A 21,438-nucleotide genomic window follows, 5' to 3' on the forward strand; every position below is an offset into this window, starting at 1 on the left:
GGCTGGGGGGGAATACTACTTGAATAAGTATCCCATTCTCCTTTACTTTTACAAATGGCAACTTAAAGTACTCAGAATTAGCCAGCGTTGGTTAATATAACACAGCCTAACAGACGACGTTCGATTCAACTGCCTTCATGCTCAGTCATCTAGAGCAGGGGTGTCAAACTCAAGGCCCAGGGGCTAGATCTGGCCCGCAGGGCTGCCCTGGAAACAGCGGACTGGCCCGCAGTGCTTTTGCCAGCAAAACCAGAGCTCCGTTTTCACTGGCAGAGGGTTGTTCACTAAACTAATATTAGTAGATTTGATCGATCAAACACCAAAGTTGCTATTTCTGGGAAAACAAAGCATCCCCCCCCCCCAAAAAAATATTGTATTTAATGCACATCTTTTTAAAAAAGCAATAACAAGAAAATCATTTTGATACTTTCTATTAATGACAAATCAATACATCTTTGAAATAGTATAAAATTTGCATTCAATGTCATCTTCCTAACGAAGACAACAGTTATTCCACCACAACTTCTGTACAAACAGCTTCCCAGTATTGCACAAACAAAAACAACAAAGTCATTCAGAAGAACAAAATTGCGACGAAGATATAGTAGTTCAATTACTAAAGCTCCCGTATTCAAATAGGAAGACCAAAAAATGTATTTAACAGCCATTTAATTATCAACCAGAAAAACAAGCAGAACAGCCTCATAACACTAGGAAAAGATCTGAAACAGAAGATGTTCAGCTATTAAACCAATTAATAGTTAACTCACTATGAAAAACTGCGGTCTCCCTGGGGTTCATTCTAATGATCACTGAATAACAAAAGCAAATAATAGGCATCAGCATCGTTAAGAAAAGAAAAGTAGATGTTCTTAAAAGTAAAAACGTCCTGAAGTGGGCTTGACTCTTGGCAACTGTATGGACACAATCATGCAGTTTTCTTGGCAATCACAGGAAGTACTTTTCAGTGTCTTCCTCCCAGTCATCTCTACAAACCGAGTGACACTTTGGTCTTTCTTATCCATGTACAAAATCATCACAATAATGGTTGACAGTGATATTCTGCATTAATAAGAGCTACTATAAGTAAGTATGCGGCTCTCCGACTAGTATTCACATTACGCCAATTAGTCCACATTACTGCATAATTACCGCTTTATAATTTAAGCATTTTGAAAACTCTTCCTTCCCCACACAAACACTTATCATTTACAGATTTGAAACAATGAGATCTACTCAATGAAGAAACATCTTCATTGAAAAGCAGTATAGAATAGATGAGGCCCTTTTTACATGGCATGCACTTCGCAATATGATGGATGTCTACATATACGTACATAATATGCGTGCATGTACACACATGTACACGCAAACTGTTGTGGCCCAGCAGGAGCCGTTAGAGCTGCAAACAGACTCCGATAGTGAAGGACCCTATGAGTCGGCTCTGGAAGATGTGGAGGACCCTGGACAGGGTTCAGACTCCGAGCAGGGACCAGAGAGGCTGGTTGGCCATCAGGAGGCGCCTGAGGCATGGAGCAGCGGTGAAAGCCAAAGGGAGTTTGTCCCTGACGTCAGGCCCTGAAGCAGTGGGGAGGAGCTAAGAGAGTTGGTCCCAGACGCCAGGCAAAGACGGGCAGATAAGCGCCGACAGCAACTACAGAGATACAGAAGATAATTGGGGCCAGGTGGTTGTGATTAGGCTCCTCCCAAGAGAGTATATAAGAAGAGACTTTGGGAGGAGGCTGTTTGCAGGACACAACTATTATACTAAAGCTGGAGAAGCTCTTGTGTGTATTTCTTATCTGTGGAAGTCTGGGTTGCTGCCAAAGTCTTTTTGGTGTGTTAATTTACTGTGAATAAATTGTCTAGCAGTAATCTTGTGTCGGCGTGACTCACCGTACGGGGGGGGGGGGGTCAGAAAACAAACATACTTCCTTTGCCCTACTTCACAGAGCAGAGAGAAAGGGATTATAAGAGAGTGAGCAAGCACACAATGGAGTATTTGTGTAATGTACTCATGAGTGTCAGGATTAACACACTGTTTTCCACACTGTGCCTGCTTACTCTCTTGTAATCCCTTCCTCACCAATGAATGTAAATACAAACATTAATTTCCTTCAAGCCAATTATCACAACATCCGAGTGAATATTCCAAAGGGCAAGGGGGTGCTTGGGAGGCAAAAGCCTGAAGATGTGAAACTGATTACCAGTCAGGGTCACGTGATTTCCCACTCAGTTTTGCTTAATGGAGGAGTTGTCCCAACTGTGGTCACTAAGTGAGGACTATCTTAAATTCTCATCGTCAGGATTTTCCAGGCTAGATTTTCTAATGCTAATAAATATGTATGCTTGTAAGATTAACTTCCTCAAGGAGAGGGATCACATTTTGTGGATGGTAGCTAAAGGAGAAATTAATGAAGCCTGAGAATCACTGCAGCATTATTGACAATAAATAATCACAGGCTATGCTATCCAAGATGATTTAATGGAACAGACTCAGTAGGCACATCATCTTCCCCCTATATATGGAGTGCATCCAAAGATGAAACATTTCCAGCTTAACAAGTAATGAGTGCATTTTCAAAAATTCTACACATCGCAGGTCATTTAAATAACTACAAACAGAATGTATCCAATAATATTGTTAATAATGCCTTACCATTGCATTGAGGGTCTCCTCCCAATCTGGTCTTTCACGGGGATGGATACTTCTCTGAAGCTCAGGCACAAAATCATCCTCTTCTGCATGTAAAGAGGACTTCATCATTCTTGAAGAAAAAGATGAACTCATAAATAAACTGAATCTTTTGAGTTAAGTTAAACACTTTTAATAATTCTCAATAATTCATAAAGTTCTATCGTCGGTCCCCCAATATACCTTCTAAGGGCACAAATGCTTCTGTGGGCACCTTCCCTGAGGCCCACCAGCTCCCTGTTCCACCTGACCTTCCTTTTTTTTTTAACCATTCAGCTGGCTTGCTGAAAGTAAAAATAAGATAAAGGTAAAGGTTTCCCACGCACATATGTGCTATTCGTTCCCGACTCTAGGGGACGGTGCTCATCTCCATTTTAAAGACAAAGGACGAGCGCTGTCTGAAGACATCTCTGTTGCCGGCATAACTAAACACCAAAGGCGCACAGAACGTTGTTACCTTCCCACCAAAGTGGTCCCTATTTTTCTAATTGCATTTTTATGTTCTTTCGAACTGCTAGGTTGGCAGAAGCTGGGACAAGTAACAGGCACTCACTCTACTACGCTGAGTTGGCACGGGGTGGACAAATACAACTGTGCATCGTCCACATACTAATGGTATTTAATCCCATGCCGGCGAATGATCTCACCCAGTGGCTTCATGTAGATATTAAATAGGAGGGGGGACAGGAACAACCCCTGCGGCACCCCATAATTAAGGGGCCTAGGAGTCGACCTCTGCCCTCCAACCAACACCAACTGTGACCTGTCGGAGAGGTAGGAGGAGAACCACCGTAAAACGGCGCCTCCCACTCCCACCTCTTCCAGCCGTCGCAGAAGGATACCATAGTCGATGGTATCGAAGGCCACTGAGAGGTCAAGGAGCAGTAGGATAGAGGAATGTCCTCTATCCCTGGCCCACCAGAGATCATCGGTCAGCGCGACCAAAGCGGTTTCAGTGCTATAACCAGGCCTGAAACCAGACTGAAAAGGGTCTAGATAATCTGCTTCATCCAAGGTCCGTCGGAGTTGGAGGGCCACTACCTTCTCAACAACCTTCCCTAAAAAAGGGAGGTTGGAGACTGTACAATAGTTTTTAAGAATAGCTGGATCCAAAGAAGGCTTCTTGAGGAGGGGTCTCACCACTTCTCTTCTGAGAATCTTGTGTAACCCTTCCTCCTTTGGGCTCAAATTTTAACTGACTATTGAAAGGAAGATTAGAAATCCTTTTGGATTATATATAAAAGTTAATAAAAAAGAATTATGTTAGATACAGTTAAGCTTTGATTATTAGGGGTAAAATGTTATGATACAGGATATAGTCAAATAAAGGAGGGATAATGATGACAACCTATATATATGTATGGGTACAACATAAGGAAACTGGATGAAAATTGCAAACAGTGATTTGGAAAGGAGGATTAGAAAAGTCTGTTATTAAATATTATGGATGTTTAGCTAGAATGGGACATAAGGATTCAGTGTTATCGGAGGATTTTTGAAATATTAATGAAATGCCAGTATGTGGTTATGTATTAAATTTTGGTATATTTTATGATGGACTTTTAAATAATTATAGTCAAATTATAGTACAGGGGCAACATGTATAAATATCTGAGTTAAAATACTTGAGTTAATATGAATTGTGTTTGATGACTGTGGAAGAGATGCACAAAAGCCTTTTATAACCAACTGATACACTTTCTACAGTATGTAAGGAAGGAAGATTTTATGTGTTGTGTTTGTTTTGAAAAAAATAAATAAAATAAATTTTTTTAAAAAAAAATTTAACTGACTATTGTGTTAGCTGCAGCTCTTCCTATCCTGTTTCCCTGAAAATAAGACCTCCCCCGATAATAAGCCCAATGGGGCCTTTGAGCGCATGGATGAAAATAAGTCCTCCCCGAAAATATTGCCGCACAGCAGCAGCCATGAGGTCACCAAGCTCGGCTGCCTCCTGCACCTCAAAAATAATAAGACCTCCTTGAAAATAAGGCCAAGTGCTTATTTCGGGGGTTCAAAAGAAAATAAGACCCTGCCTTATTTTTGGGGAAACATGGTACTGTCTCCCAAAGTCAATCCCATCTGCCACCACAACCACGCCCGTCTTTTCAAAATGCCAAATGTGCCTCTCGCTTAACAGAGATGAGGACCCTCAACCTTTATCTTATTTCAGTCATCATTTTTCCCCCTCTTGGGTACATTTGGAAGACTTAAGCTGCAGCCGGCAGCCTAGCAATATTGATAGTACGTACGTAGAGAGTTAGATAGGAGTGGTGCCTAGAGGTGAGGAGCTCTCACCTCACAATCAGGAGGCTGTGAGTTCGATCCTAGGTAGAGGCAGATATTTCTCTCTCTGGGTACAATGAGAATATATCTGCTTTAACAAAACACTGCACAGCCGTCAGGAAGGGAATCCGGCCATTAAACACTCTGCTAGCTCCATTCAGTTGCACAAACTCTACCCCGCAGGGGATTATGGGGTCGTTAAAAGATGGTGATAGAGATTTAGATACCAATGTTTTAGCACTTAGCAACAGCACTTGGACTTATATACAAGTATACAAGTATACATATACAAGTATACGTATATAAGACTTATACATACACCACCCGCTGAATGGTTTACAGAGTCAGCTTATTTGCCCCCAACAATCTGGGCCTCATTTTACCGACCTCGGAAGGATGGAAGGCTGAGTCAACCTGTCAGGACTGAAAAAAAGTACTTCAAATATTACATCATTTCACCTGCTATTTAAGAATGGTTTTCTAAATAGATTTGCTAAAGAAGAAAAGTTGCTTCGGTGGCACTGAATAATTCATCTGTGATTAATCTAATTTAACCATGACATTATGCTAATTCAATCGTAATACTAGGCCAGAAAGCTCTCAACTTGCCAGTAGTGGAACAACTAGGCTTTGTCCCATGTGAAATTATTCTGAAATTGCTGTCTAAAACAGGATTCGTTGCTAATTTAATAATATAAAAATCAGAGACATTTACCGACTTCAAAACCTGTTTTCAATTTAATTTTGTTGAATCTGAATTAATATGAGAACATTGAGTTATTAAGGCAATCGGGAGGAGGAATTCCTGAAATAAGATATTAAAATCATTCTCTCGTTTTCCCCCTTCTGATGTTTTTATCGCTTTTCCCTTAGTTAATAATAATAATAATCCCAAAACAACTGGAGCACCATTTGAACACCATGGGCATTGACAAAATCACTATCAGCCAATTGCAAAAGATAACTTTGCTTGGAATAGTTTACATTTGGCGACAATAACATTTAACACCATCAAACATCGTCTGGGTTCCATTCTATAGGTGAATAAAAATGCCAAATCCAATCTAAACATCAGGCTTAGGGTGTGACCAATAATAACAACAACAACAACAATAATAATAATAAACCTCATAATACACCAGACACCACACTGGTTGAGAAAAACAAGGTTACAATCATAGACATCGCAATACCAGGTGATAGCAGAATTGACAAGAACAAACATGAAAAAATCGCGAAATACCAGGACTTAAAAATCAAAATTCAACGATTATGGCACAAACCAGCAGTGTTCATTCCAGTGGTAATCGGCACACTAGGTGCTATTCCAAAAGCACTGGAATTACATTTAAAACAGTTAAAAATTGACAAAATTACTATCAGTCAAATGCAAAAAGCCGCACTGCTTGGATCCGCACGCATATTACGAAAATACATTACAACGTCCTAGGCCCCTGGGTGGGGCCCGACTAGTAATCAGTGCCAAATCCAGCAAAACAACTGGTCACTGTGATATAACAACAACAACAACAACAACAACAACAACAACAACAACAAATAATCTTCCTCCATCTTCCCTGAGACTTTACGCCACCCGGGTTAGGTTGGATTCTGGGGCTCAGGACCACGGAGAGCACCCCAGAATTCATTGGAGCTGCTAGAGATTTTTAAAGGAGATTCAGGTTAATGTCAGGGTTCCAAGTAGTACCCCCAACAAAAAAAGACTCCGAGGCTTGAGGTTCGTCAAAGTTCCATTTTATTAAAGATGTCATACTGGCACATCTGGAAAACCCTGAATCTGAAAGCTTCCAGGTTTTCACCACCCCAAAGAAACTTCAACCCCCTGCTCAGCACCCACATGTCCATCACATGGCCCAATCAGGTACCATCCAAACCAGGAGTTACCTCCTAGTCACCTCATCGCAGCTACAGGGCCAGATGACCTTGGCTTTCTGAGAAAGAATGTTATTATGGCTATATATCACCCACACTCTGTATAATTTTCCCCCTCCCATTTTCCCACAGTAGAAAATGTGGCAGGCCTAAAGTCCCAAAGGTAAAAGATGGCTTCCAGGTGTGACAGTTGTTTGCTGCCTGATTCAAGACAAAGAAACTACAATAAAATCAGTAAGAGATAAAGATATTAAGGGGTTAGGATACCACCATTTGATCATCTCATTATGGAGGCAGAATAGATGTTGGCTCTTGGGACAGGGAAAATGAAATTTTGTGCCACCTCATGGAGAGACGGAAACCTGTTCAGGAGGCAAAGTACACAAAATAATTGTTCAATTGTTTTATTTAATCCCCAAGGAGAAAAGGGGATATTTAATCCCGACGGTCATAAATGGAGGCACCCCACACGACCAAACCCAATTCTGCAAACTTTTTATACAGCAGTCGTAAAATGAACCCCACAGTCATAAAGCGAACACTGAGTAAATGTATTGCTATGGGCGGGAATTTTTGGTCTGGAAACTGGCCACAGAGACCAGCAATCAACAAAAAAGTTGTAAATTGAGGAACACTGAAACCAGCCCCTGTTGTGACCATGAGACCTCTGGAACCTGTTTTCAAGTAGCTTTTGAGGGCTCCGCTGTAATCTCGAGCAGTCATTAAGCAAGCAGTCGTTATGCAAGGACTACCTGGAAAAGGAGAGATAATCCAGCTGTGGTCTTTATAAAAGCAAACAGGAGTTCTCGAGGTTATTTTTAAATAGAAAACTTTTTTTTTCCAGAAGATACAGAAGTGTGTCAGAGCCAGACAACTTGTCTTCCTAATCCCAAGGCCATGCTCATTAATTCATGGAAAAAGATTAAAAGGACAACCCTATTGAACAAGACTCAATATTAATTACTATACCTCAAGTCTTTATGATGCAAGGCATGAAAGTTTCATATTCCATTTAATCTTTATGGGGAAATGAGATTATACTGCAGCAATAAATAAATGGCTCAGTTTTAGTGGACTACAAATCTTAGCTTGTATTTCTCTTCTATTTAACCTAAGCTAAAACCACCTGATTTCCAGAGAAAATGTGTTTTTTGGAATATATTTAGTTGCAATCCACTGCACCAAGTGCCCACAAGTGCAAAATTGACACCAATTTAGAAGCTTACATTTCCCCTAAGTTACCTTCCCACATACCACAATAAATAGATCTGTTCACTAAGAAGCTCTTATTTTTATCTGTGTATTTGATCCACAGCTGAAAATAAAAATGAACAAAGTGATAGAATATAAGGCAATAGAATAAAATAATAAATTTAACATAGTAGAAGTACAAAGGTTAGTGATTATCTTCTATGTAAGGCCTAAGTAGCTAGTCCATCCAAGCGTGGGTACATTTCAAACCCCGTACTTTCAGCAATCACAACTAAATAGAAATTTACCAATGTTCTTGGAAATCTCAGGAAACAATCCATTTGCAAAAGGCACATAACCTCAATTTCAAGCCAATATTTAGTAAGGAGAGGAAGCAGTAAAAAGATAACCAAGTCTGGTATAAGGGTCTGGTATAAAGAGGATATAGAGCAGTGTTTCTCAACCTTGACAACTTTAAGCCCTGTGGACAACTCCCAGAATCCCCCAGCCAACACAGCTGGCTGGGGAATTCTGGGAGTTGAAGTCCGGACATCTTCAAGTTGCCAAGGTTGACAAACACTGCTATAGAGGATCACATTCAGACTTGAACTGAGAAATTCAGAATATGAAAGGTTATTAAAACTTTCCGGCCAACATAAACTTACCCCATAAAGGATAAAGCATTAAGTCCTGCTAATGAAAATACCCTTCTCTGCATAACGGGAGTTAATGGTGAAAAGATAATTAGATGCAGCAAAGGTCAGCAGCAAATTGCATATTTTTCTTTTTTCTTTTTTTTCCTCTTCTAGTACAAGAGAGATTTCACAGATTAATACAAAATTATTTGGGCACAGCCTCCACTTTAAAACAGAAATCCTCTATACCCGTGATGGCGAACCTATAGAATTGTGGAATGTGTTGTTGTCATTCCTTTTTAGAAGCCCAAGGTCATCTTTTGTCTCTGCACCTCTGCACCTGACTGGAACCAGCTGGGTGGAGATGCCAGCGTGGCCGAAGAAGATTGGACCATGTGATGGATTTGTGGGTGTGGGGATAAGATTATGTACTTTCAACTGGGTGGAATCCCAGGAAGCTTTTAGATGGGGATTCCAGAGTTTGTTGCCAAGATATCGGTCTTATTAAATTGGAACTTTAAGGATAGTTCTGCCTTGAGACGCTGATTTAATTCTGCATGATATTTGGAACTCTGACACCTTATGTGGCACAAAAAGGAAAGCGAAATTAAAATCTTCTCTCCAATGGCATGTGTGAAAACTCAGTTTTGTTAGCAAAGGCGGATCGAGACAGAGACCTATTGCAAACATTTAAGATCAAGAGTCACTGACAACACTGAGCAAAAGGATTTCAGTACCTTCTTTCAATATTCCTCAGTTGTACTACTTGAAAATTGTCCTAGGGAGGGTATCGGGCGGCCAAAAGGGCAGAAATGTCAGGGAACTGGCATTTGAGGGGGTTGACATAGTCCCTTACCTTGGAAGAAGGGAGGCTCGGAACTGGGACAAACCAAGACATGGCTTAATTCAGGGTGGTTCCTTGGCTAATGAATTCGGTTAACATAGCAACAAAGAGTGCTGGGAATGCCATCGGTAAGCGATATGGTCATGTGACATCATATTATTTATTTATTTATTTATTTATTTATTTATTTGTCTGTCTGTCTTGTATGCCGCCCACTCCCGGAGGACTCCGGGCGGCTCACAAAAGACAAGGGAAAGGGGGAAAACGAGACAAAGACGACATATTAAAAACAAAACCAACATTCACAATTTCTGTGGAGGTAAATGCTTCTCACCCCCCCCCCCCAGCCTGCTGGAACAGCCAGGACTTGGTGGCTTTGCGGAAGGCCGGGAGGGTAGTAAGGGTCCGGATCTCAACAGGGAGCTCGTTCCAGAGGGCTGGAGCTGCAACAGAGAAGGCTCTGCCCCGGGGAGTCGCCAGCCGACATTGGCTGGCAGATGGAATCCGGAGGAGACCTAACCTGTGCGATCTAATTGGTCTGAGAGAGGTAATCGGCAGGACGCGGTCTCTCAGGTACCCAGGTCCGATTATGTGACCGCCTCACTTAACAACGGATGTTCCGGTGCCAATTACTATTGTTAAGTAGAGGATTACCTGCAACAATATGATGATTTTCATTATGTCTCACTTCTCCCATCTGTTAATGCTGTTGCTGTATTTATCACACCTTAAAGAGTTATAACATTAATGACATGAGCTAAATAACTTTAAGTTATTTTGGCAACTTTCAACAGATGGTACTACAGACACTTCTTTTAAACGTGTGGAAATCAGTCGCTCAAGTTTATTCTAGTATTATGCTGTCTGTTCAGTTGAATCAAACGGCTCCCATGTAAAATGTCTACAGTTCTGTTGAATTATGTCATTCCTACAAAGCGGCAATTCTAGGAGAAAAAGAAAACTGCAAAGATTTCAAAGTAAAAACAAAATCCTGATCCTATTAACTATTTGTATCTGGAGGACTAAAATAAATTTACCGAAACTGTTATTGTTCTACTAATCCTAAAATTTATCTGAGTTGAGTTTCCTTAATATTTCTGCTCGTTTTATTACAGAATTCTTTTGTTTTATCAGTTTAACACACGTTCCAAGATTTAATTCTACTTTCCATGCAATACAGGTCACCCAAAAGACCCCACTGTCCTTCAGATGTGATAATCACACAAATAATAAAAGTAAATAAATATTAGATGATCACTTCCTGAAAACCTAGAGGCAAAACATTTTGAATAAATACACAGCCTGAACTATTTCTTACCTGTTTCTTTTATGATTACTGGTGCACTTATTGTTCCAAATGATGGTCCTGCATAAATCTTTAGGAAACACACACTAAGCATTAGAGCAATAATTGCCAGCAACTCTAGAAAAGTAATTATAAAAGAATGAGGACTTTTTGGCTGTCTTAATAAATCCCTGATTCTAGAAGATTAAAAAATTATAGAATCTCCCAATGTCAACCCTAAAATGCTAATGTGCATTATTTTATAGCATACTCCTAACTAATGAGACTTCTTGGAAGGAAGGAATGATTTATTTGGCAATATTAGTCTTTGGGGAATGCGTTTATAAGCTTTCAATGTTTATTCCCTTTAATTTATTTAGAACAAATAACAAGAGCCTATACTGATGTACTATGGGGAGAGCTCCCGAGAATCCAACAATTTATCATTTCAAGTTTTTAAAATTTGGGTCAGCCTTCCCCTGGTAGCATCTTGGCAGCACAACTATTGATACTTCCTTAGGAGTTACGTGTCACTTTTTCTCTTTTTAAAAAGCGGACATGTTAAAGCAAATGTCCAATGCCCAAAGCTGCAGCTACAATAATAGAACATGCGCGAAATACAGCAATTTACAATGTTGGGCACTTCAAAAACTTGGCGATTTATTTCTTGTTGAAGATGACAAAATGGAGATGAAACTTTCAGAAACTCTGGAACTGGAAGGACAGTCCTTTCAGGCTGAAAGTAGCAGGTGCACCGAGTGGGCAAGACTGTTGCACATGCAATGTTGTGCTACACAATTGTACCTAAGCCACTGAAACTGTCATCTATAAACTAAACCTGAATGGCACAAAATGGAAGTAAAAAGACAATGTCTTCCTGGATAGCCATGACTTAAATCTCTCCTCAAAATTGATGGTACAGCAACTTCAGGCTGGACTCTCCATGCTGCATAGGATCTAGCTCTTCAGAACAATCGTTATCATCTCTTAATGACCCCATAATCCCTTGCAGGATGGAGTCTGGACAGCTGAATGGAGTTGAGTGTTTACTGCCCTTCCTGTCGCCATTGCAGAGTTATAGTCAGCAGATATATTCTTATTGTGCCGAGAGAGAGAAATATCTGCCTCTAGACTAGGATCGAACTCACAGCCACCTAATTGTGAGGCGAGAGCTCCACCTCTAGGCCACCCCACCACTCTAGCTCTTCAGAACGATTCCAGAACAAAACCTAAATCTGCTGTCCTCTTCTGGGAGTTGCTTGTTCAAAAACATAAACCTGTTTAACAATAATTTAAAAATGAAGTGAAATGCCTACGAAAAAAACTTCCCAGCAGGCAGGTCCATCCATATAGTTTACCAAGCACACAGCAAGCAGCTAAGAATACTCAAATTATCCTGAATGTATTTTCTTAATACGGCATGCACACACGTACACACAATATCTATATACACATATATTCATCAGATATATGTGCCCTCTGCTAAAATGTTTTGGTAACCGAAATAATTTTTTCTGCTAAACGTCACAAGAAGCATGAAGTTGACGGTATTATTTCATAGAAAAGCTACATTTCATAGCTTTCCTCTTGTTCAGATACCCTGTCACACAGAACAGTCTGTACAAAACTAAAGATGAATTTTAAATCTCCCTTTGGCATCTCAGAATGAAAATCAAATTCTACACCATTCAGACTTCAATCACCTTGAGGTCTGCTGAAACTTATCTTCTATAAAACAAGGAGCATGACTATTTAATCAAAGTTCTTTCAATCCACTGTGGTTTAGAAAATTGCTGACTTCCTATTTAATAAATAAGATTAATTATCTGAATACAATTAAGAGTAAAAAAGGCATGTTTTATTAATATTCATATACAGATTGGGGAGGGAAGGATAGCTTCAGAAACATTTTTTCAGCCTTAACTGTGAACCTCAAGAGTTCCAAAAGCTTGAATGAAAAAAGGTTTAATGAATCAGCTTTTATAATTCCCATCTTTTACCAAAAATCCATGCGCCCTCCTAAACCACCATTTAGCACAAAGTATATGAGCTGAAACAAGGCTGACATAAAGAGGATTTCAGAAGCATTCCAGGACTGATGCATAACCGAAATTGTCACGTAAAATCAATTCTACTTACAAGCTGACTTTTCCGTGCAACTCAATTCAATACAAAGGAAAGCCACTGTTCAAATACAACCTATGTGATATTCGGTGTGTTTAAGTATCTAGGATGTGATCTTTGGACATGGACAAAGTTTGACACATTCAAGACAAACTGGATACAGTATTTTATGAAGACAAAAGGAAATTTAACATTACTTCAAGCAACTGAACAAGGAAAAGTACAGAGTCCTCAACTTACAACAGTTCGCTTCATGACCGAAGATATAACGGCACTGAAAAAAGTGACTTAAGATCATTTTTCACACTTACGACCGTAGCAGCATCGCTATGGTCACATAATTGACAACTGGCTCATATTTATGACAATTGAAGTGTCCTGGGATCATGTGATCCCCTTTTGCGACCTTCTGATGAGCAAAATCAATGGGAAATCCAGATTCACTTAACAACCAAGTTACTAATTTAACAATTGCAGTGATTTATGTAGGAAATGTAGCAAGAAGTCGTAAAATGGAGCAAAATTCACTTAACACATTTCTTACTAAGTGTGGTGGTAAGTCAAGGACTATCTGTCATTACTCCTGCACGGATGAGAACCCAACACTGAGAAAGCAAAGGGCAAATAATGTTTCAGCATCCAGTCAATCACAGCAAAACATAGAGGACATGACAGAGCATATTCAGTGGAAATTAACACTGAAAAGAAGAAAATTAAGGTCAATAAATCTGGTTAGCATGTCAAGGTCAAAAGATATATTATAAAATATTTATCAATAATATTGTATAGTTGAGTTGCCTGTTGTACATAAACCATTTAGCAAAAAATAGCACTTTCAATGGTATCAGTTTCCCTATTTTTTTTTAAAAAAAGACTAATATTGCTTTCTTTTACATCTTAGAAATACCGCTCAGGAAGAGTGGCAGACTGCTTTACTTAGACAAACTGTATTTAAATACCGCATTTGATATTTTTGACCTAAATATGCTTCTTAGCATTATCCCACTGGCATAAACAAGCATCACTTTAAAAGCTGTTCTCTCATACAGTTTTCAAATCAAGGTATGGATTTTGTCCTTTCGTGCAAATAAAAAGTTGAAAACTGGGAGGCCGTGAGTTCTAGCATTCTAGTCCTGCCTTAGCCCTGACATCCAACTAGGTGACTTTGAGCCACTCGCTCTCTTTCAACCCAACCACCTCAGAGGATTGTTGTGGGGATAACAGTAGTAGGGTATGTTGGATATATTCACCCACTTTGAGTAACAATAAAAGCATGCTACTACAGCAGAAGTAACAAATGGATTCAAATAAATACATAAATAAAATGTTCCAGGTAAAGGTAAAGGTTCCCCTCGCACATATGTGCTAGTCGTTCCCGACTCTAGGGGACGGTGCTCATCTCTGTTTCAAAGCTGAAGAGCCAGCGCTGTCCGAAGACATCTCCGTGGTCATGTGACCAGCATGACTAAACGCCGAAGATGATGGAACGCTGTTCCCTTCCCACCAAAGGTGGTTCCTATTTTTCTACTTGCATTTTTACATCCTTGCTTGTTGGCAGAAGCTAGGACAAGTAACAGGAGCTCACTCCATTACGCAGCGCTAGGGATTCGAACCGCCGGACTGCCGACCTTTCTAATCGACAAACTCAGCGTCCTTGCCACTGAGCCACAGCATCCCTTTTAAAATGTTCTAGATTCAATCATTCTTTTCATTAACTGCCACACAAGCAGCAACCCAAAAGTAAATTGACATAAAAATAAGTTAAAGTAGAAAAGTGTCAGGCCCTTTTGTCTGAACACAAATATATTGTTGTGGTTTGAAAAGCCCAAGAACTTACATAACCTCAGGCACTGAATTTAAATATTACAGACACTTTCATATGCAAAATGGTATATTTAAGTAATTATAGAAATTTCTTAATATTCCTAGGTAAATAAAGAGAAATGACTTCAGTAATTCTGAATTATTTTCACCTGACCCATCAAGTGTTTGAAAACCAATACTTTGTCCTTACCTGTTAATAGGCTTTTCTCCTTCCCACTTCCTTGAACTTCCAATCACAGCCTCTCCTTTACCTGGAATCCCTTTCTACACTTTTCCCATGTCTCAATCTGCACACACCTTTTCCCCCTGAACTGCTTAACATGTCTGATCTTATCCGTCCATCCCCACAAGCTTGGCTAAGCAAGGAGCTCTTTCTTTGCTAGTTTGCTAGAGCTGCCTGTGATTTTTTTTAAAAAAAAAATCATTAAATGATTATTAGGGAAGTGAAACCAAATAATAAGAAATGAAGCACCAAGCAACTTCTATTTAAAATTCCAATTCCGAAGAACAAAGGGCATCGGATTTACGGTATACAGTTATAAGCTCTTAATTACGCATTGCTTGTGTAAGCCATTACTTCATCATTAGCAAATCTAACAGAAATATTTCCACAACCTATGAGATATATGAACCACACCCAGTCATAAGGATCAAAATTAATTGTGTGCAAGTTTAAATAAGACTACTTTATGGCTTTAAGGATGAATATATCCCAATGATGGCTAACCTTTTTGCCAATGTGTGCCAAAAGCGGGAGGAGTGCGAGAGGTCGGGCATGCGTGTGCCCACCCATAATTCTATGTGCCCTCTCCCCCGTGCATGCGCACGCAACCCTTGCCCTCCCCGCCGCTTTTGGCACGTGATGGCACGATGGACCCATTTTTCACCCTCCCCAGGCTCGAGAGGCTTTCTGGGAGCCTGGGGAGGATGAAAACAGAATGGGAAGGGACCATGGAGGTCCTCTAGTCCAACCGTACAAAAGCATTACCGTTGTCTCTACGCTACAGATACGTTTCACATACTTTACTTGGTGCCTCTCTCCCAGCTTCCATTCTGTAAAACTAACCTGGCTTGCTAGTCTAATGAAAGAAAATGAATGTCAACAGGAATTCGAATTATATAACTGCAAGCACAATAGCATTACAGATTTAATGGGCTGGATCCAAATTTGGCCTTTCAAGAACAGAAGGGTTTCTATTGAAATAAAACGTCAGCTCCAAGGTGGGAAAAAGGAAAAAAAATGCAATTTTTGCTAATTCACACCTCCCCAGGAGTCCCTTCTACCTCCCCACAAAATCAGCTTTGAACTTTTGATGTCTACTCAGGAATAAGAGGGGAAGCGTCCCTTAGAACTCTAAAGGAAAGAGGAAATCAATGAAAATATCTTTCCTTTTTGCTAGCAGGAGCTACTGCTGGCAGAATGCTTAAAAATCCAGTTCCTTTTCTCCTTGTGCTTTCATGGAAAGCCTCTATAGAGATGTAATGGTGACAGATATAATATGCAAAAGGCAACCCTGGGACACACTGCAAGACAAACCACACTGATCTTACTCTTGCACTATCAGAAGAGCAAAACAGGGATCCCTTCAAAACTTGCAAAGGGTTTTTACACCATTATTTAAATCAACGCTGAGAATCGCTTGAAGTTTGCAGCAGCCCTGTAAAAAGATCAAACTCCCACCTTTTTCAGTACTACCCAGGGATAAGAAAATACTAAGCCAAACACTGTAAAGAATAGATTCTGCCATTGTTTATGTCTATAGGAGAGAAACAGGATTGGACTGCTCCAGGTTTGGGAGAACCCGTAGCTAATGTTATAGCCAATTTGGAGAACCTTCAAATCCCATCCCTGGCTGGCCCCGCCCACCCCACCCCTTCCAGGAGTCTCCACATGGCCCATTTTGGATACAGTAAGTGCAGCGCGTATGCGAAGGCTCAGGGAAGGTGGAAAACGGGACTCCTGGAAGTTCCAGAAGGCAGGAAACAGGCCCAGAGCCCAGGGGAGGAGGTTTTCACCCTCCCAGAGGCGCGAAGAAAGCCTCCAGAGCCCGAGGAAGGTAAAAATGCCCTTCCCCTGTGGTGCAGGAGGCCAACTAGGCCACGCCCATCCAGCAACTGGGCAGAGAGATTTGCTGAAATTTTTGAAGCCTACCCCTTCAAAGGCAGAAGGCAGGTAAGTAATGCAGTTTGGGAACAAAGGACGCCATTTAGACAAATGCTGTGTATTCTGGGAAGAAAAAGCATAATCAAATAGCTACACCTTTTCACCAATAAAAAGTTGGTGCCCCTCAAATACTGGAATGCTTTTTTAAAAAAAAATACTGTTTAAAATCACAGTATTTAAAAACACAGGCACACATCAAGAAGTAGCTGGAAGCATTTCTCAAATACCTTCCTGTCGGTGATTTATCGGCAATACTGACCTTTTGGATTCATCAGGATAGCTACCAATTCTTACCACCCCTGCAGTGGAAGCTGATGAATTGGCAGTAGGGAAAGCAGCATCAATTGTTCCTGTCCCTCCCTTCAGGTTTCACGCAGATACACACTGCAGAGGCAGCAGCCTAGAAGAAGTCTATGCACAAAGTTGCTTCCCCTCCATTCCACATTCCCATCACACACACACACACACTCACACGCTCCTGCATTCTTATAGTCCATGGGTTGTTTTGTGCTCAAGCATCTTGGCAGTTGACAGAAACTCTTTAACCGTTTGGGGTAAAAAAATAAAAAATGAAATCCTGACAATAAGGACCAAGTAGCTTGCATTCCTCCTCCCCTGAATGATTCACACTTTCTGCAGATAGGCAATTCAGATGTAACCCTTTCCGAACTGGGGGTGTTAAGAACACAAATCAATTCTCCCCTTGCTGTAAAATGACACATCCTTGTTTTATATTCAAATGTAGGCAAACCCATCTGCTATGAACCCTTTTGGGGGGGGGGGTGTTTATAAGCGATTCCATGGAATCTATCTGATTACAGTAAGATGTTTAGAACTGAATTGGCACACAGTATGCCATCTAACCTTGAGCAGGTCACTTAATCTCTCTGAAATTTAGCTCTTTCTCTTAAAAAAAAAAAAAAAGGTCTGATGCTGCATTGGAAATATAATTAATATTTACGATGTGCTCCACCATCTTTTTTTGTTGTTGTTTATGTCACTTTTCAAATTTGCTGCAGTGTATAAAACTTGGGATTGCAGACTTCAATTGATGAATCTACAAATGCTGCAGCCCCAGATGGACTTCAAAGCAATGCGTGGCCTGCAGGCAGTTGTCCCTGAAATTGTGTTTACTGTTTTTAGTTTTCCTAAGCCAAATCTCTTGAAAAACCAATTTTACATTCAAGAATTAAATACGTTTAAGAAATAACAAATGAATTTCTCTCCCCACCCCCACCCCTTTCTGGCATACCTGGCATTTAAACACAGCAACATATTAATAAGTGAAAGCAAGCAACAGAAATGAGAGCCATTCCATCAATGATTGGCAGAGACTACAGAGTCCATCACACAACACAAAGAAAATGGCTTTTAAAAATTTGCTTTCCTCATAAGACAAAGCAGTATTAGCTATACAGCATCCATGAGCGAAGAGGTGGCAATATAAATTGAATAATAAAATGAATGAATCAATAAATAAAATCCTAAGTTATTATTTAAAAAGTATGAAGTGCTTTAAGACTGTAAGAATACAGAACATTCTGAAAGCACATCAAATGGATTTGAGAGAAATGTTTACTATAGAGGTATCTTGATTCTAAGAACCAGCATGCTATGATTCTAAAGAGCTTGTATGCTACCATTCATTCAAATTCTATTCCTGCCTTCTCAAAAAAACTAGGTGTACAAATCACGTTAAATCGGAGGGGATATCTAAAGGAACATCCGTCTTCCATGGCTTCTGCCCAGCCTCTACAATCAGGCAGAGTTGGCATGCTCTTAGGCCAGGGTTGTCAAACTCAAGGCCCATGGGCCAGATCCGACCCATGGGGTGCTTAGATCTGGCACGCTGGGTCGCGCTGAAAACAGCAAAGGACTGGCCCATGGTGCCACCTCTCGGCCACTGGACCTCTCCAACTACTGCCTATATATCACCACCAAATAATTTAATGAATTTATTTAATTTAATAAATTTCCTTGCCTTCCACCTAGATACACGCAACCCAGTGGGCTAGTCCTCTAGGTTGGGGAGAGAGTTCTAAACTCCAGTAAATAAACATTCAGAAAATAAAAACACAATGGAAAAACTCTCAGCTTCATAGAAACGAGCTCAGGAGATCAGATTTTACCACATCTGCAGAAATAACATCACTGTGTGCAACTAAATCATAAGCAGTATGCTTAATGAAATGCTGATTTTGCCAGTACACCATGGGGTAGGAGTAAATTTATCACCACAAGACTTTTTGTTAATCAAAATAGTAGTTGGATAATCAGATTTTATTCGCAAGGCTAAAGAAAGCAGGCTCCATGCCTAGCTAAGTATAGACTCATATAAACTCCCGAGAAGGAAGCCTGTAATATTTTCAATGGTTTTAAAAAGCCAGAAATATGCAATATTTTAAAAATGAATGTATCAAGGTATGTATGAGCCAAGATAAAATTTCTACATTTAGAAGATGAATGTGCTATCCGCCCCCTTACCATCTTTCAGCAGCTTACACAAAGACAACTGAAACTGAATTAAGGATGATTACTTTTCATTTTTCTAGTTATCTGTTTCTACTGACATTATTTGATCTAACCAGCTATATAGTTCATCTTGAAATAATAATCATATTTGATTGGTGTTATTATGTCTTCTATGCTCTTGAAGATTTCTGTTGAGAAAAATTAGGCAATACGTACAATTTCTTTCTTTCTCAGAAATTATTCCAAGGAAGCCAAGTCAATAGTTGAAGTTTAACATAGATAAGCAGCCAACTGCAAGAAGATCTCTAGGATTTGGGAGGAGGGATATAGATTAGGTGGGTTATGGACTTTACATCAGTTTATGCTCCCTAACAGAACCTTTCCAACCATAATGGCAAATGAGAATCAAAGTACTGTACCTATAACTTGAACACATCATGAAAAGATATTTCAAGTTCACATAAATACCATTCCTTCTAACCGGACTTCAAGTCATACTATCCTCTGAATATATTTCCTTAACTAAAACTATCAATATAATGCAGCAATATTTTTATAGACAAATTCCATGCTATGGAAGATTATAAACACGGGGATTGAAACTTTAATTGCAAATATCATAATAACGTAATAAAAATTTATTGTGCAGCTATATTTGAAACTATGAAATCCTTCATTCCTTTACCCACGTTAGATTCCCCTCCCCCCACCTCTGTCATAAGCCTGGGTCTCAGGGTCATCCAATTAAAGTGACTGGCAGTAGGTTCAGAACAAATAAATACTGTAGCACTAAATTAATTATGCATTGTATGAAGAGCACTATCTACTCTCCCTTTAGCAAGGAGCCTTCTGCCTTTTCAACTAGACTGCTAGGGATTAGAACTTTTAAATCCTCTACACACAAATAGTTTAATACAATTCACCCCACCCCTTTAATATTTGCAGAAACATTCTAAAGCTTATCTATTTCCAAAATAAAGCATGCACTATAAAATATTATGCAATGAAAGCATACTTTTCATCTGAAACTCAAAACTGGCTCAGATAAACATTTCTGGACAGAGTTTCATAAGTTAATCATTGCAAATTGTTCTAAGAAGGATTGTATTATGTTACTGAACTAGAAGTGTCTTTTTTATTTTAATAGACTCTATTTACATATATAAAATGAGTGGGGCAGTAGCCTAGAGGTGGAGCTCTTTGCCTCACAATCAGGAGGCGGTGAGTTTGATCCTGGGTAGAAGCAGATGTATTTCTCTCTCTGGGCAGATTTGAAAAAAACAACTGCTGAACACTGCTCCACATTGGCGACAACCGGCTCCATTCAGTTGCCCAGACTCCACCCCACAGGAGATTATTTAGCCGTTAAAAAAGGATGCTGATTTACATACATAGAATATATTCTAAATGCCTGGATGGGAATTATTGTTAATTATTGCTCAAATTTCTACAGTCACCCATCTCACAAAGGACTCTGGGCGGTGTACACTTATTCTATTATTGTCCCACTTCCTATTATCGCTCAATTAGACTCTTGAATCACTAATGAAATTATTTATTTTAGATGATGTGTCAATTCATAGGGGACTAATATTTAAGAACAGACTATAATGAAAACTGCAGCTCTTACGGGATAATACTGTAAAACGTTACCGTTTTTTTGGGAGTATAAGATGCACCTTTCCCCCCCCCCCAAAAAAAGAGGGTGAAAATTTGGGTGCATCTTATACACAGAATGTAGCCCCACCCACCCCCACCAGAGGCCAAAAACAGGAGGCATGGAGGCAACGGCTGATTGGGGGTATTGCGAAAGTGCATTCCACCCGCCAATCAGCTGTGCTGAATCAGGCTGCAATAAGTGCTGAAGCTGACCTGGCTGGTCAGAATTTACAGCAGTGATCACATTCAGAAAGCACAATAACTGATTCAACAGGATTCAAAATAATAATAATATACAATACATTGCCAAAAGCAGGTTTTCCAAGGTAGCAGTAAATACAGGCAGAACACAAGCAGTTTCACTTT

At 39.9% G+C, this 21,438-nt stretch overlaps 1 protein-coding gene across 5 annotated transcripts in view; it reads right to left on the bottom strand.

Moving 5' to 3' along the window:
• Nucleotides 1-21,438, bottom strand: part of ARHGAP32 (Rho GTPase activating protein 32) — a 165,559-nt gene that overhangs the window by 114,478 nt on the left and 29,643 nt on the right. For 2 of the 5 annotated variants that reach the window (XM_087706356.1, XM_087706352.1), the window contains exon 1: nt 2,660-2,851. In XM_087706356.1, coding sequence (XP_087562482.1) covers nt 2,660-2,791 — 132 coding nt within the window. In that variant the 5' untranslated portion in view covers nt 2,792-2,851. Of the gene's footprint in view, nt 1-2,659; nt 2,853-21,438 lie in introns of those variants that run through there. The other 3 variants (XM_087706354.1, XM_087706357.1, XM_087706355.1) reach the window with 3 other exon arrangements.

Source organism: Thamnophis sirtalis, unplaced genomic scaffold (genome assembly GCF_051295495.1).
Source record: "Thamnophis sirtalis isolate CommonGarterSnake01/CBP01778 unplaced genomic scaffold, rThaSir2_p1.2 scaffold_2, whole genome shotgun sequence".
Taxonomy (NCBI): Eukaryota; Metazoa; Chordata; class Lepidosauria; order Squamata; family Natricidae; genus Thamnophis; species Thamnophis sirtalis.